Here is a 13717-nt window from a genome sequence, read left to right on the forward strand (position 1 = left end):
GGAACACACAATCCCTCCATCAGTGCTCAGACTGTCTGCAATAGGCTGAGAGAGGCTGGACTGGGGGCTTGTAGGCCTATTGCATGGCAGGTCCTCACCAGACATCACCGGCAACAACATTGCCTATGGGCACAAACCCACCGTCGCTGAAGAGCACTTCGTTCACCAGGGGTGATGGTCGGATTCGTGTTTATCGTCGAAGGAAAGAGAGTTACACTGAGGCCTGTACTCTGGAGCGGGATCGATTTGGAGGTGGAGGGTCCGTCATGGTCTGGGGCAGTGTATCACAGCATCATCGGACTGAGCTTGTTGTCATTGCAGGCAATCTCAACGCTGTGCATTACAGGAAAGACATCCTCCTCCCTCATGTGGTACCCTTCCTTCAGACTCATCCTGACATGACCCTCCAGCATGACAATGCCACCAGCCATACTGCTCGTTCTGTGCGTGATTTCCTGCAAGACAGGAATGTCAGTGTTCTGCCATGGCCAGCAAAGAGCCCAGATCTCAATCCCATTGAGCATGTCTGGGACCTGTTGGATCGGAGGGTGGGCGCTAGGGCCATTCCCCCTAGAAATGTCTGGGAACTTGCAGGTGCCTTGGTGGAAGAGTGGGGTAACATCTCACAGCAAGAACAGGCAAATCTGGTGCAGTCCACGAGGAGGAGATGCACTGCAGTACTTAATGCAGCTGGTGGCCACACTAGATACGGACTGTTACTTTTGATTCTGTTTGTTCAGGGACACACTATTCAATTTCTGTTAGTCACATGTTTGTGGAACTTGTTCAGTTTATGTCTCAGTTGTTGAATCTTGTTATGTTCAAATATTTACACGTTACGTTTGCTGAAAATGAACGCAGTTGACAGTGAGAGGACGTTTCTTTTTTTGCTAAGTTTATATACACTACCGTTCAAAAGAAAAGCACATTTTTTGTCCATTAAAATAACATCAAATTTATCCGAAATACAGTGTAGACATTGTCAATGTCGTAAATGACTATTGTAGCTGGAAACAACAGATTTATTTATGGAATATCTACTTAGGCGTACAGAGAGGCTCATTATCACCAACCATCCCTCTTGTGTTCCAATGGCACGTTGTGTTAGGTAATCCAAGTTTATCATTTTAAAAGGCTAATTGATCATTAGAAAACCCTTTTGCTATTATGTTAGCACAGCTGAAAACTGTGGTGCTGATTAAAGAAGCAATAAAACTGTCCTTCTTTAGACTAGTTGAGTATCTGGAGCTTCAGCATTTGTGGCTTCGATTACAGGCTCAAAATGGCCGGAAACAAATAACTTTCTTCTGAAACCCGTCAGTCTATTCTTGTTCTGAGAAATGAAGGCTATTCCATGCGTGAAATTGCCAAGAAAGTGAAGATCTCGTACAACGCTGTGTACTACTCCCTTCACAGAACAGGGCAAACTGTTTCAAACCTGATTAGAAAGAGGAGTGGGAGGCCCCGGTGCACAACTGAGCAAGAGGACAAGTACATTAGTGTCTAGTTTGAGAAACAGACGCCTCACAAGTTCTCTACTGGAATCTTCATTAAATAGTACCCGCAAAACACTCATCTCAATGTCAAGAGTGAAGAGGCGACTCCGGGATGCTTTGACGTCCTCTAACCTATCAGAGCTCTTGCAGCATGAACTCACATTTTGTCCACCCAATCAAAGGATCAGAGAATTCATCTAGTACTGAAAGCATAAAATACAGCTAGATAGCACTGCAGTGTATAAAATGTGGTGAGTTGTTGATTCAAAGAGAGATAGAGGCAATAGTCGAACAGTTTTGAACAAATTAATTTCTTCCAAAATGAAGGAGAGACAAGAGAAAAATAGAGAGAGAGAGTTCTTCATTTTTTTCACTTTCTATTTCACTTACTTAGCTGGCAAATGCAGCTAGCCTACTGAAACACCCTACTCAAACAGAGGAATTCTATGTTAGCTGGCTGGATATGACTTTCCAACACAACACCGGAACTCTTCCAATTAAAGGTAAGCTTTTGGTTTACTAATATATTGCCTCCGGGGCCCGCCGTTGTAACTGCTTACTGACTGTACACTATAACGTTACTGCATGATTGGAGCGGGATTACTAACGCGTTAGTTCTATCAGCTATGCTGACTATGATGCTACCACAGATAGAACAATGAGTTTAGTTATACATACCTTTGTTGTTACTTTAGCAAATATGGTGACAACGATGTAGGCTGTGTGTAGCGGTTTGGCTTGGAAAGGTTTTATCGCCCGGTCACATACAGCTAACGTGTTGTGCATGGAAGTCCACAAGTGAAAGGAAGAGTTGAGATTAGGAGAACGCATGAGAAGAAATACAACATGGCTGCTATGAAAGTGAACTGTGTTTACATGTGATCAGGGGTGTATTCATTCCACCGATTCTGTTGAAAAACGATTTCTATATCAGCTAGATGCAGGCAAGAGTGTGCAAGGCAGTATTCAATGTCACTGTCAGTCCATGTGTCACTCTCTGTCACCTCAAATTTGTCTCTCGGCCTGTGTGCACCTATAAACGTTATAAACGTATAAACTTTCATTAATAGGCTAGGTTGTAGCAACCTCATGATGGATATTAGGAAAAGTTGTGTATCATATAGTAGCCTAAACCTAGCGCTGTTACATTGAACTGGGTGAATGGAACATGAATGAGAGTCATCCAATATGCTGTAACAGAAATAAGGCCATGCTCATGAAAAAAACAACATCCTCCCTCATCTTAAATGGCCCTGAACGCCACCGATGTGAGCGGTGGGTCTCGAGTTATGAGTAAACATTTATAATGGCACTATTTCTTCTCAATTTCGGTCGTTCAAGGACAGAACATTTCTCATTTTGGGTCTCGAGCTGAAAAAGCTTAAGAATCTCTGTTTTAGGCTACTACATGATTCTAAAATTGTCCCTGTACCCATCATGAGGTTGCTCAATCAAAGTTTATTTGTCACGTGCACAGAATACAACAGGTGTAGACCTTACAGTGAAATGCTTACTTACAAGCCCTAACCAACAGCGAAATTTAAGTAAAAAATAGGTATTAGGTAAACAATAGATAAGTAAAGAAATAAAAAAAACAGTAAAATGACAGTGAAAATAACAGTAGCGAGGCTATATACAGGTGGTACTGGTACAGAGTCAATGTGCGAAACCTAGCCTATGAATGAAAGTTTACAGCGTAGGTGCACACAGGCCGAGATCATTTTTAGTAATCATTTGAGGAGACAGACAGTGACGCATTCAATACCGCCTTGCACAGTCTTGCCGGCATCTAGCTGATCTAGGGTGTAATCATTAGTCCAACAGTTGCAAATTAGAGTTTATTTTGGACAAATTAGGGAAAGCGGGATACCTAGTCAGTTGTACAACTGAATGCATTCAACATAAATGTGCCTTCCACATTTAACCCAACCCCTCTGAGTCAGAGAGGCGCGGGGAGCTGCCTTAAGCGACATCCAAATTCCGCTATGTTTATCCCCTTTTCGACTCAGTTTGCTTCCGTTTAAGAAACAAACACAGTTCACTTTCATAACAGCCACATAAAAACAACATGCTCTTTGTTTATATGATTACTTCTCTCAACTATCTATGCGCTCTCCTTCTCTCATCTTTTACCTTCACTTGTGGACTTCAGTGCACAACACATCAGCTGTCTGTGACCAGGCGAAAAAACCTTTCCAAGCCAAACCTTCATATCATGACTGCTAACCACTACACACAGACTACACCTTTAACAGTCAGAAAGAAGTTTAGCAGTTACAATCATTTAATGAACCCAAAAGCTTACCTTGACTTGGAAGAGTTCCAGTGTTGGATAGTAGTAGCCAGCTAGCTAACATAGCAACCCTCTCTTTTTGAGCCATGTATTTGAGTAGGCTAAACTAGGTCGCTGCATTATCTAGCTAAGTGAAAGTTTTAAAAGAATTACTATCAAATCTCTTTCTCTCTCTCTTGCTTCTCCTTCATTTTGTAAAAAAATTATTTGTTCAAAACTGTTCAACTATTGTCTTTCTCTCAATTTAAATCAACTACTCACCACATTTTATGCACTGCAGTGCAGCTAGCTATAACTTATGCTTTCAGGACTAGATTCATTCTCTGATCCTGGACAACATGCCAGTTAATGTTGCAAGAGCTCTGATAGGTTGGAGAATGTCCTCCGGAATTTGTCATAATTACTATGGAAGTCTATGGAAGGGGGTGAGAACCATGTGCCTCCTAGGATTTGTATTGAATTCAATGTACCCAGAGCAGGAAAGAAGCTAGCTGTCCTCTGGCTAAACCATGGTGCTACCCTGCAGAGTGTTGCTGAGGCTACTGTAGACCGTCATTGTCAAGCAGTTTGTTTTCTAATCAAATATTAGGTGAAGCGAATATATTTAGTATAGTTTTACCTAAAATAATTTGTAGTTTTTAAAGTTTCACTATTTTTATTTTGATGAAATTCACTGAGGAGTATGGTCTTCCCCTTCCTCCTCTGAAACCAAAGTTCCAGGAACAAGACCGGAAATGTTGTTGAATTTTAAATACATTTTGATGTTTGATACAATTTTTTTTCTTTTACCCCGTTTTCTCCTCAATTTCGTGGTATCCAATTAGTAGTTACAGTCCTGTCTCATCACTGCAACTCCCATAAGAACTCGGCGAAGGTCGAGAGCCGTGCGTCCTCCCCGAAATACAACCCAACCAAGCCGTGGTGTTTCTTCACACAATGCCCACTTAACACAGAAGCCAGCCGCACCAATGTGTTGGAGGAAACACTGTGCACCTGGCAACCGTGTCAGCGTGCACTGCACCCGGCCTGCCACAGGAGTCGCTAGGGCATGATGGGAAAAGGACATCCCTGCCGGCCAAACCCTCCCTTAACCCAGACGACGCTGGGCCAATTTTGCACTGCCCCATGGGTCTCCTGGTCGCAGCCGGCTGCAACAGAGCCTGTACTTGAACCCAATATCTCTAGTGGCACAGCTAGCACTGCGATACAGTGCCTTAGACTACTGCGCCAATCGGGAGGCCCTGTTGATACTATTTTGATATAAAAATGTTGCATGATAATTTCTCCTCCAAATGGAGCACAAAGTGCCTGTCCTGCATGTTTTTGAGATGATCTCGTCTTGACAATAAGTTATTTTATTCATCCCATCACATATCCATCTGCATGTGCTAAAGGTCAAACCTGAGACCCTCCCACAGTTGCTTCTGATGACTGAAAATGGGAGGAGAGACAATAATCCCAAATGGCACAGTAAAAGCAGTTTACATACAACTTAGCCAAATACATTTAAACTCAGTTTTTCACAATTCCTGACATTTAATCCAAGTCAAAATTCCCTGTTTTATGTCAGTTAGGATCACCACTTTATTTTAAGAATGTGAAATGTAAGAATAATAGTAGAGAGAATGATTTATTTCAGCTTTTATTTCTTTCAATACATTCCCAGTGGGTCAGAAGTTTACATACAATCAATTAATATTTGGTAGCATTGCCTTTAAATTGTTTAACTTGGCTGAAACATTTCAGGTAGCCTTCTACAAGCTTCCCACAATAAGTTGGGTGAATTTTGGCCCATTCCTCCTGACAGAGCTGGTGTAACTGAGTCAGTTTTGTAGGCCTCCTTGCTCGCACACACTTTTGCAGTTCTGCCCAAAAATGTTCTATAGGATTGAGGTCAGGGCTTTGTGATGGCCACTCCAATACCTTGACTTTGTTGTCCTTAAGCGATTTTGCCACAACTTTGGAAGTATGCTATGGTCATTGTCTATTTGGAAGACCCATTTGCGACCAAGCTTTAACTTCCTGACTGATGTCTTGAGATGTTGCTTCGATATATCCACATCATTTTCCATCCTCATGTTGCCATCTATTTTGTGAAGTGCAGTCCCTACTGCAGCAAAGCACCCCCATAACATGATGCTGCCACCCCCGTGCTTCACAGTTGGGATGGTGTTCTTCGGCCTGCAAGCCTCCCCCTTTTTCCTCCAAACATAACGATGGTCATTATGACCAAACAGTTCTATATTTTTGTTTCATCAGACCAGAGGACATTTCTCCAAAAAGTACAATCTTTGTCCCCATGTGCAGTTGCAAACCGTAGTCTGGCTTTTTTATGGTGGTTTTGGAGCAGTGGCTTCTTCCTTGCTGAGAAGCCTTTCAGGGTATGTCGATATAGGACTAGCTTTACTGTGGATATAAATACTTTAGTACCTGTTACCTCCAGCATCTTCACAAGGTCCTTTGCTGTTGTTCTGGGATTGATTTGTACCTCCAGGCATTTGGAAATTGCTCCCAAGAATGAACCAGCCTTGTGGAGGTCTATCATTTTCTTTTGGAGGTCTTGGCTAATTACTTTTGATTTTTCCCATGATGTCAAGCAATGAGGCACTGATTTTGAAGGTAGGCCTTGAAATACATCCAAATGTACACCTCCGATTGACTCAAAGTATGTCATTTAGCCTATCAGAAGCTTCTAAAGCCATGACATAATTTTCTGGAAAGTTGTTTGAAGGCACAGTCAACTTAGTGTACGTAAACAAAGTAAATGTCCTAACCGACTTGCCAAAACTATAGTTTGTTATCAAGAAATTTGTGGAGTGGTTGAAAAACTAGTTTTAATGACTCCAACCTAAGTGTATGTAAACTTACGACTTCAACTGTATATAGTGCACTACCTTTGACCAGGGCCGATAGGGTTCTGGAATAGGGTGACATTTGGGACACAGGAAATATACTGCATGACCAAAAGTATTTGGAAACCCCTTCAAATTGACTGGTCTACACAGAGCCCTGACCTCAACCCCAACGAAAAACTTTGGAATGAATTGAAAAGCCACCTGAGAGCCAGGCCTCATCACCCATCATCAGTGCCCAACCTCTCTAATGCCTGACCTCACAATACACAAAAAACACAAGTTTTAACCTCTTGCCACTCAAATCATGCCTCTCCCATAACCCATTATCACCTAACAATACCTCTTCCCACATTGTGTGTTTCCCTCACTTTGATGCACTGACTGTAAAAGATGTTTTGAAACCAACCGTCCACGTTATAGAACCACCCCACCCAGACAAAAATGATTCAGTTCACATGAGGCCTGACATGGCCTACGGTGAATCAATCTTTGATCCACCCTTAGCACACTATCTGCCTGTCAGGACGTGCCATGAGATAAAAAGCACCTGAAGCATTTCTAAACTGTCAGTGGGCTAAGAAGTTAAGCAGTAGTTACAATAAGTAATAATAAGTATTTGTATGCAGTGGCAAAACTAGTAGAGTTGCATGAAATTAGTTCTAAATTTGCAACATTTTCTCTCCGCCACATGGCAAAATGTATACCCATGGCAAAATGTGTAGAATTGCAAGAAATGAACTTTTCAACTTCAAAATGTTCTGGACGGGTGCCACTAAAATGTTTTGCCAGCAAGGTAGTGGGGACGCCCAACCAAATCTTTCTTAGGGCCCTCAGGGCCGGCCCTAGCCTCAGGGCCGGCCCTAGCCTTTTGAGTGTTGTTCAATGTAGTAATCTATTTTCAGTTGGGATTTAAGTTGGGTTTCAGTTTGGTTACAGCCATCTGTTTTACAGCATAGAGTACATGGATGAACCTGGCCTCTGCATACTTCTGCTGTCATGGAGAGAATTCACCTGTCATTTCAGATCAGTTAGCCCCCTGGTACCACCCACTCTACAAAAACACTCACATAGAGACCTCTGGTACCACCCACTCTACAAAAACACTCACATAGAGACCTCTGGTACCACCCACTCTACAAAACACTCACATAGAGACCTCTGGTACCACCCACTCTACAAAAACACTCACATAGAGACCTCTGGTACCACCCACTCTACAAAAACACTCACATAGAGACCTCTGGTACCACCCACTCTACAAAAACACTCACATAGAGACCTCTGGTACCACCCACTCTACAAAAACACTCACATAGAGACCCCTGGTACCACCAACTCTACAAAAACACTCACATAGAGACCCCTGGTACCACCAACTCTACAAAAACACTCACATAGAGACCCCTGGTACCACCCACTCTACAGAAACACTCACATAGAGACCCCTGGTACCACCAACTCTACAAAAACACTCACATAGAGACCCCTGGTACCACCCACTCTACAAAAACACTCACATAGAGACCTCTGGTACCACCCACTCTACAAAAACACTCACATAGAGACCCCTGGTACCACCAACTCTACAAAAACACTCACATAGAGACCCCTGGTACCACCAACTCTACAAAAACACTCACATAGAGACCCCTGGTACCACCCACTCTACAGAAACACTCACATAGAGACCCCTGGTACCACCAACTCTACAAAAACACTCACATAGAGACCCCTGGTACCACCCACTCTACAAAAACACTCACATAGAGACCTCTGGTACCACCCACTCTACAAAAACACTCACATAGAGACCCCTGGTACCACCCACTCTACAAAAACACTCACATAGAGATCCCTGGTACCACCGACTCTACAAAAACACTCACATAGAGACCCCTGGTACCACCCACTCTACAAAAACACTCACATAGAGACCTCTGGTACCACCCACTCTACAAAAACACTCACATAGAGACCCCTGGTACCACCAACTCTACAAAAACACTCACATAGAGACCCCTGGTACCACCAACTCTACAAAAACACTCACATAGAGACCCCTGGTACCACCCACTCTACAGAAACACTCACATAGAGACCCCTGGTACCACCAACTCTACAAAAACACTCACATAGAGACCCCTGGTACCACCCACTCTACAAAAACACTCACATCGAGACCTCTGGTACCACCCACTCTACAAAAACACTCACATAGAGACCCCTGGTACCACCCACTCTACAAAAACACTCACATAGAGATCCCTGGTACCACCGACTCTACAAAAACACTCACATAGAGACCCCTGGTACCACCCACTCTACAAAAACACTCACATAGAGACCTCTGGTACCACCCACTCTACAAAAACACTCACATAGAGATCCCTGGTACCACCCACTCTACAGAAACACTCACATAGAGACCAGGATGCACACACACATAGCTTTGTTCTATTGAGGTCTCGCTTTCTGTCTTGCATCTCACCTACTAACAAAAAAACAACGTCAAATTAGTTGTCCCTCATCTACTTATTTGGTCACTTGAAAAGGGATATATTTGAAATGATCCTTTCAAAGCGAATTTTAAATGATTCTTTATTTTGACAAAGGGAAGCTTTTCCATTGCTTACTCGCAGTATAAACAATACGGGTATTGTATCATTGTCAGTAAACATCAAAAGCACATGATAGTTCAGCTGTTCCCAGATAATGATGATTCAGCAAATGGATAGATGGAGAGTCAGTGGTTTCTTCAAGTCCCTGAGGAGCTTTTGTTTCATTCTGTGAAGACTCTGTTCTGTATGCACCCCCAGTTCTCCCTCCATCCCTCGACTCAGACCGCTCTGCTCCGCTCCCAGACCCTCTGCTCCTCATTCTCATGCTCACATTGACACTGTGGCCAGGAGCCTGGCGCCTGGTGTTGGGGTGCCAGGGACTGTTGCGGCTTGCTGGGACCATGGCTCAATGTGGCACATATTCAAGTCTGCTCTGAAGCCCATTGTCTGCATGCTAATGATCTGAAGAGAAACCAGCCCCAACCCCAACGTTTCGTAATTGTATGTTAGTTAAAGGGAAAATATGGCTGTTTTTTTCCCCATTTACTGAAAAGTTTCTGTTTTGGAGCTAACATGTTTTTTTCAGATAGCGATGATTGACATTAGCCTAATCCATTTACAACACTGTGAAGTATCCATACAAACACTGTCAGTCTGTCTCCATTGATTGATTAGTTTGTGTAAATGTATGTTCAACACACTTCTGAAAGAAGTTGAGAAGGTATGTGTCCCAAATGGCTATTCTGACCATTACCTATATTTTATTTAACCTTTATTTAACTAGGCAAGTCAGTTAAGAACAAATTCTTATTTTCAATGACGGCCTAGGAGGGGGCAGGGGCAGAACGACAGATTTTTGCCTTGTCAGCTCGGGGGATTTGATCTTGCAACCTTTTGGTTACTAGTCCAACACTCTCACCACTAGGCTACCTGCCACCCCATATACAGTGGGGCAAAAAATAGTATTTAGTCAGCCACCAATTGTGCAAGTTCTCCCACTTAAAAAGATGAGAGAGGCCTGTAATTTTCATCATAGGTACACTTCAACTATGACAGACAAAATGAGAAAAAAAATCCAGAAAATCACATTGTAGCATTTTTTAATGAATTTATTTGCAAATTATGGTGGAAAATAAGTATTTGGTCACCTACAAACAAGCAAGATTTCTGGCTCTTACAGACCTGTAACTTCTTCTTTAAGAGGTTCCTCTGTCCTCCACTCGTTATCTGTATTAATGGCACCTGTTTGAACTTGTTATCAGTATAAAAAACACCTGTCCATAACCTCAAACAGTCATACTCCAAACTCCACTATGGCCAAGACCAAAAAGCTGTCAAAGGACACCAGAAACAAAATTGTAGACCTGCACCAGGCTGGGAAGACTGAATCTGCAATAGGTAAGCAGCTTGGTTTGAAGAAATCAACTGTGGGAGCAATTATTAGGAAATGGAAGACATATAAGACCACTGATAATCTCCCTCGATCTGGGGCTCCACACAAGATCTCACCTCGTGGGGTCAAAATGATCACAAGAACGGTGAGCAAAAATCCCAGAACCACACGGGAGGACCTAGTGAATGACCTGCAGAGAGCTGGGACCAAAGTAACAAAGCCTACCATCGGTAACACACTACGCCGCCAGGGACTCAAATCCTGCAGTGCCAGATGTGTCCCCCTGCTTAAGCCAGTACATGTCCAGGCCCGTCTGAAGTTTGCTAGAGAGTATTTGGATGATCCAGAAGAAGATTGGGAGAAATGAATGAAACCAAAATAGAACTTTTTGGTAAAATCTCAACTCGTTGTGTTTGGAGGACAAAGAATGCTGAGTTGCATCCAAAGAACACCATACCTACTGTGAAGCATGGGGGTGGGAAACATGCTTTGGGGCTGTTTTTCTGCAAAGGGACCAGGACGACTGAGGAAAGAATGAATGGGGCCATGTATCGTGAGATTTTGAGTGAAAACCTCCTTCCATCAGCAAGGGCATTGAAGATGAAACGTGAAACGTGGCTGGGTCTTTTAGCATGACAATGATCCCAAACACACTGCCCGGGCAACGAAGGAGTGGCTCCGTAAGAAGCATTTCAAGGTCCTGGAGTGGCCTAGCCAGTCTCCAGATCTCAACCCCATAGAAAATCTTTGGAGGGAGTTGAAAGTCCGTGTTGCCCAGCAACAGCCCCAAAACATCACTGCTCTGGAGGAGATCTGCATGGAGGAATGGGCCAAAATACCAGCAACAGTGTGTGAAAACCTTGTGAAGACTTACAGAAAACGTTTGACCTCTGTCATTGCCAACAAAGGGTATATAACAAAGTATTGAGATAAACTTTTGTTATTGACCAAATACTTATTTTCCACCATAATTTGCAAATAAATATTTTTTTTCTTCTCATTTTGTCTGTCATAATTGAAGTGTACCTATGATGAAAATTACACTTTTTTGCCTCACTGTATAGTACACTACTTTTGACCAGGGCCTCCATGTCCCTCTCTACCACCCTCCCTGCTTCCCTGACTGACTGGCTGACTACTGTATCTAAAGCAGGCCTGCTCCACTCCTAACAAAGAGTGACAGCACCTGGGATTTGTCTACTCTTCCACCAGTTCCCTCGTTTCACGTCAGCCGAATCCTCTGGGTTCACACTGGCTCAAGACCTTGCGACCGAAACGTTTGGTGTAGTGTTCTAATGAGTTATGTCCCTGTATCTAGCCAAGTGGCACTGAGGTGGCATTGAGTCCACTTCGAGGTCTACGACAGTCCGTCTCTCATATATAGCAGAGATACTTTAAAACCACTGTGGGCCACCTTCTATCCATCTGCAACTCGGTTTCTCCAGGAAGCAGCTTTAGTTTAACGAGCTGCTGTCTGTATGCTGCATTGCTGGCAGTCGGTCTAACTCTCTGACTTCTGCCGAGCACTTCCTCTAACAGCTGTAGACTCCTGCTGGCTCAGCTCCTCTACTCTTCCTCAGCCATTATTAGCTACTGCTAATGACTAGTTAACACCGTTGACTGACGTCACCCAAGCTCTTAAAACTCTAGTAAAACTCTGGCTGAGTCTGTCTAATGTTCCTTTTCTTCTGAATGTAGATTACTTTTCGTATCAGTGTACACCGATAAAATACATGTTGTTGCTTTCATGCTTACCTAGGGTTGCACAATTCCTGGAACTTCCAATAAATTCCTTGGTTTTCCAGAAATCCTGGTTGGAGGGCTTTGGATTTCTTGCTTAATTCATTCCTGATTCCGGGATACCGCCAAACGGGATTTTGGGAAAACCATGGAATTTATTGAAAATTCCAGGAATTTTGTAACATTACACACTCACCACAGTGGATGTGATCGGCACATACACTAAGCACAAGGTTTTCTACCCGTGTTAATGTTGTGTCAAAACCTATTAAGATGCCTAAGTTACCACGCCAGTTATGCCTGACACAATGAGTTTGAGTGAACACAAAGTCAACATGAAAATCATTATAATTCTTGGAAATAACCTCTTTATTTCCCCCAGGATGGGGTATGTAACAACTCTTAATTTCCCCCAGGATGGGGTATGTAACAACTCTTAATTTCCCCCAGGATGGGGTATGTAACAACTCTTAATTTCCCCCAGGATGGGGTATGTAACAACTCTTAATTTCCCCCAGGATGGGGTATGTAACAACTCTTAATTTCCCCCAGGATGGGGTATGTAACAACTCTTAATTTCCCCCAGGATGGGGTATGTAACAACTCTTAATTTCCCCCAGGATGGGGTATGTAACAACTCTTAATTTCCCCAGGATGGGGTATGTAACAACTCTTAATTTCCCCCAGGATGGGGTATGTAACAACTCTTAATTTCCCCCAGGATGGGGTATGTAACAACTCTTAATTTCCCCCAGGATGGGGTATGTAACAACTCTTAATTATTGCATCTTGTGAACCTGATCTTCTTGTTTGACTCATATGGATCCATAGATTGATATGGATCCATAACTAATTGTGATGTCTATTGTACACACAGATTTGAATAACTTTTACTTCCTGATATTCTGTAATCTTCATAAGAACTTATTTAAGTACTCTTGAGGTCCAGGGGACAAAAACAACATGTCTTCCCTTATCACCCAGAAGCTGAACCCATCGTGGAGTATCTCTTGGTCTCCGACATCACACCAGACAGCTGTAAACTGGCCTGGTCAGCGGAAGAGGACCTCTTTGATAGTTTTGTCATTATGATCAATGATACAAGCGACGACCTCGCTTCTCCGCAAGAGGTGGTCGTGCCTGGGGAGGAGAGAACAACAGTGCTTACTGAGCTAATTGAGGACACAGAGTACAACATTGAGCTCTATGGAGTCATTTCGGGACAGCTCTCCAATTCTATTTCCGTGGTGGCAAAAACAGGTACGCGGTATGACATCACACCAGCAATGGCCTAGGGCTACTGGATTGATTATGTTAGGAATGTATTCATTACAACGTGTCAGCTTCTTTTAATACTGTAAATGGTATATTCTCAACATCTC

General features: G+C 43.0%; 1 protein-coding gene across 4 annotated transcripts in view; it reads left to right on the forward strand.

Moving 5' to 3' along the window:
• Positions 1–13717, forward strand: part of tncb (tenascin Cb) — a 50891-nt gene that overhangs the window by 28048 nt on the left and 9126 nt on the right. For 2 of the 4 annotated variants that reach the window (XM_064971619.1, XM_064971611.1), the window contains exon 11: positions 13320–13595. The exons of 1 other annotated variant lie outside the window; for it this stretch is intronic. In XM_064971619.1, the coding sequence (XP_064827691.1) occupies positions 13320–13595 (276 nt within the window). The remainder of the gene's footprint in view (positions 1–13319; positions 13596–13717) is intronic. One more of the 4 variants, XM_064971626.1, reaches the window with a different exon arrangement.

Source organism: Oncorhynchus masou, chromosome 1 (assembly GCF_036934945.1).
Source record: "Oncorhynchus masou masou isolate Uvic2021 chromosome 1, UVic_Omas_1.1, whole genome shotgun sequence".
Lineage (NCBI taxonomy): Eukaryota > Metazoa > Chordata > Actinopteri > Salmoniformes > Salmonidae > Oncorhynchus > Oncorhynchus masou.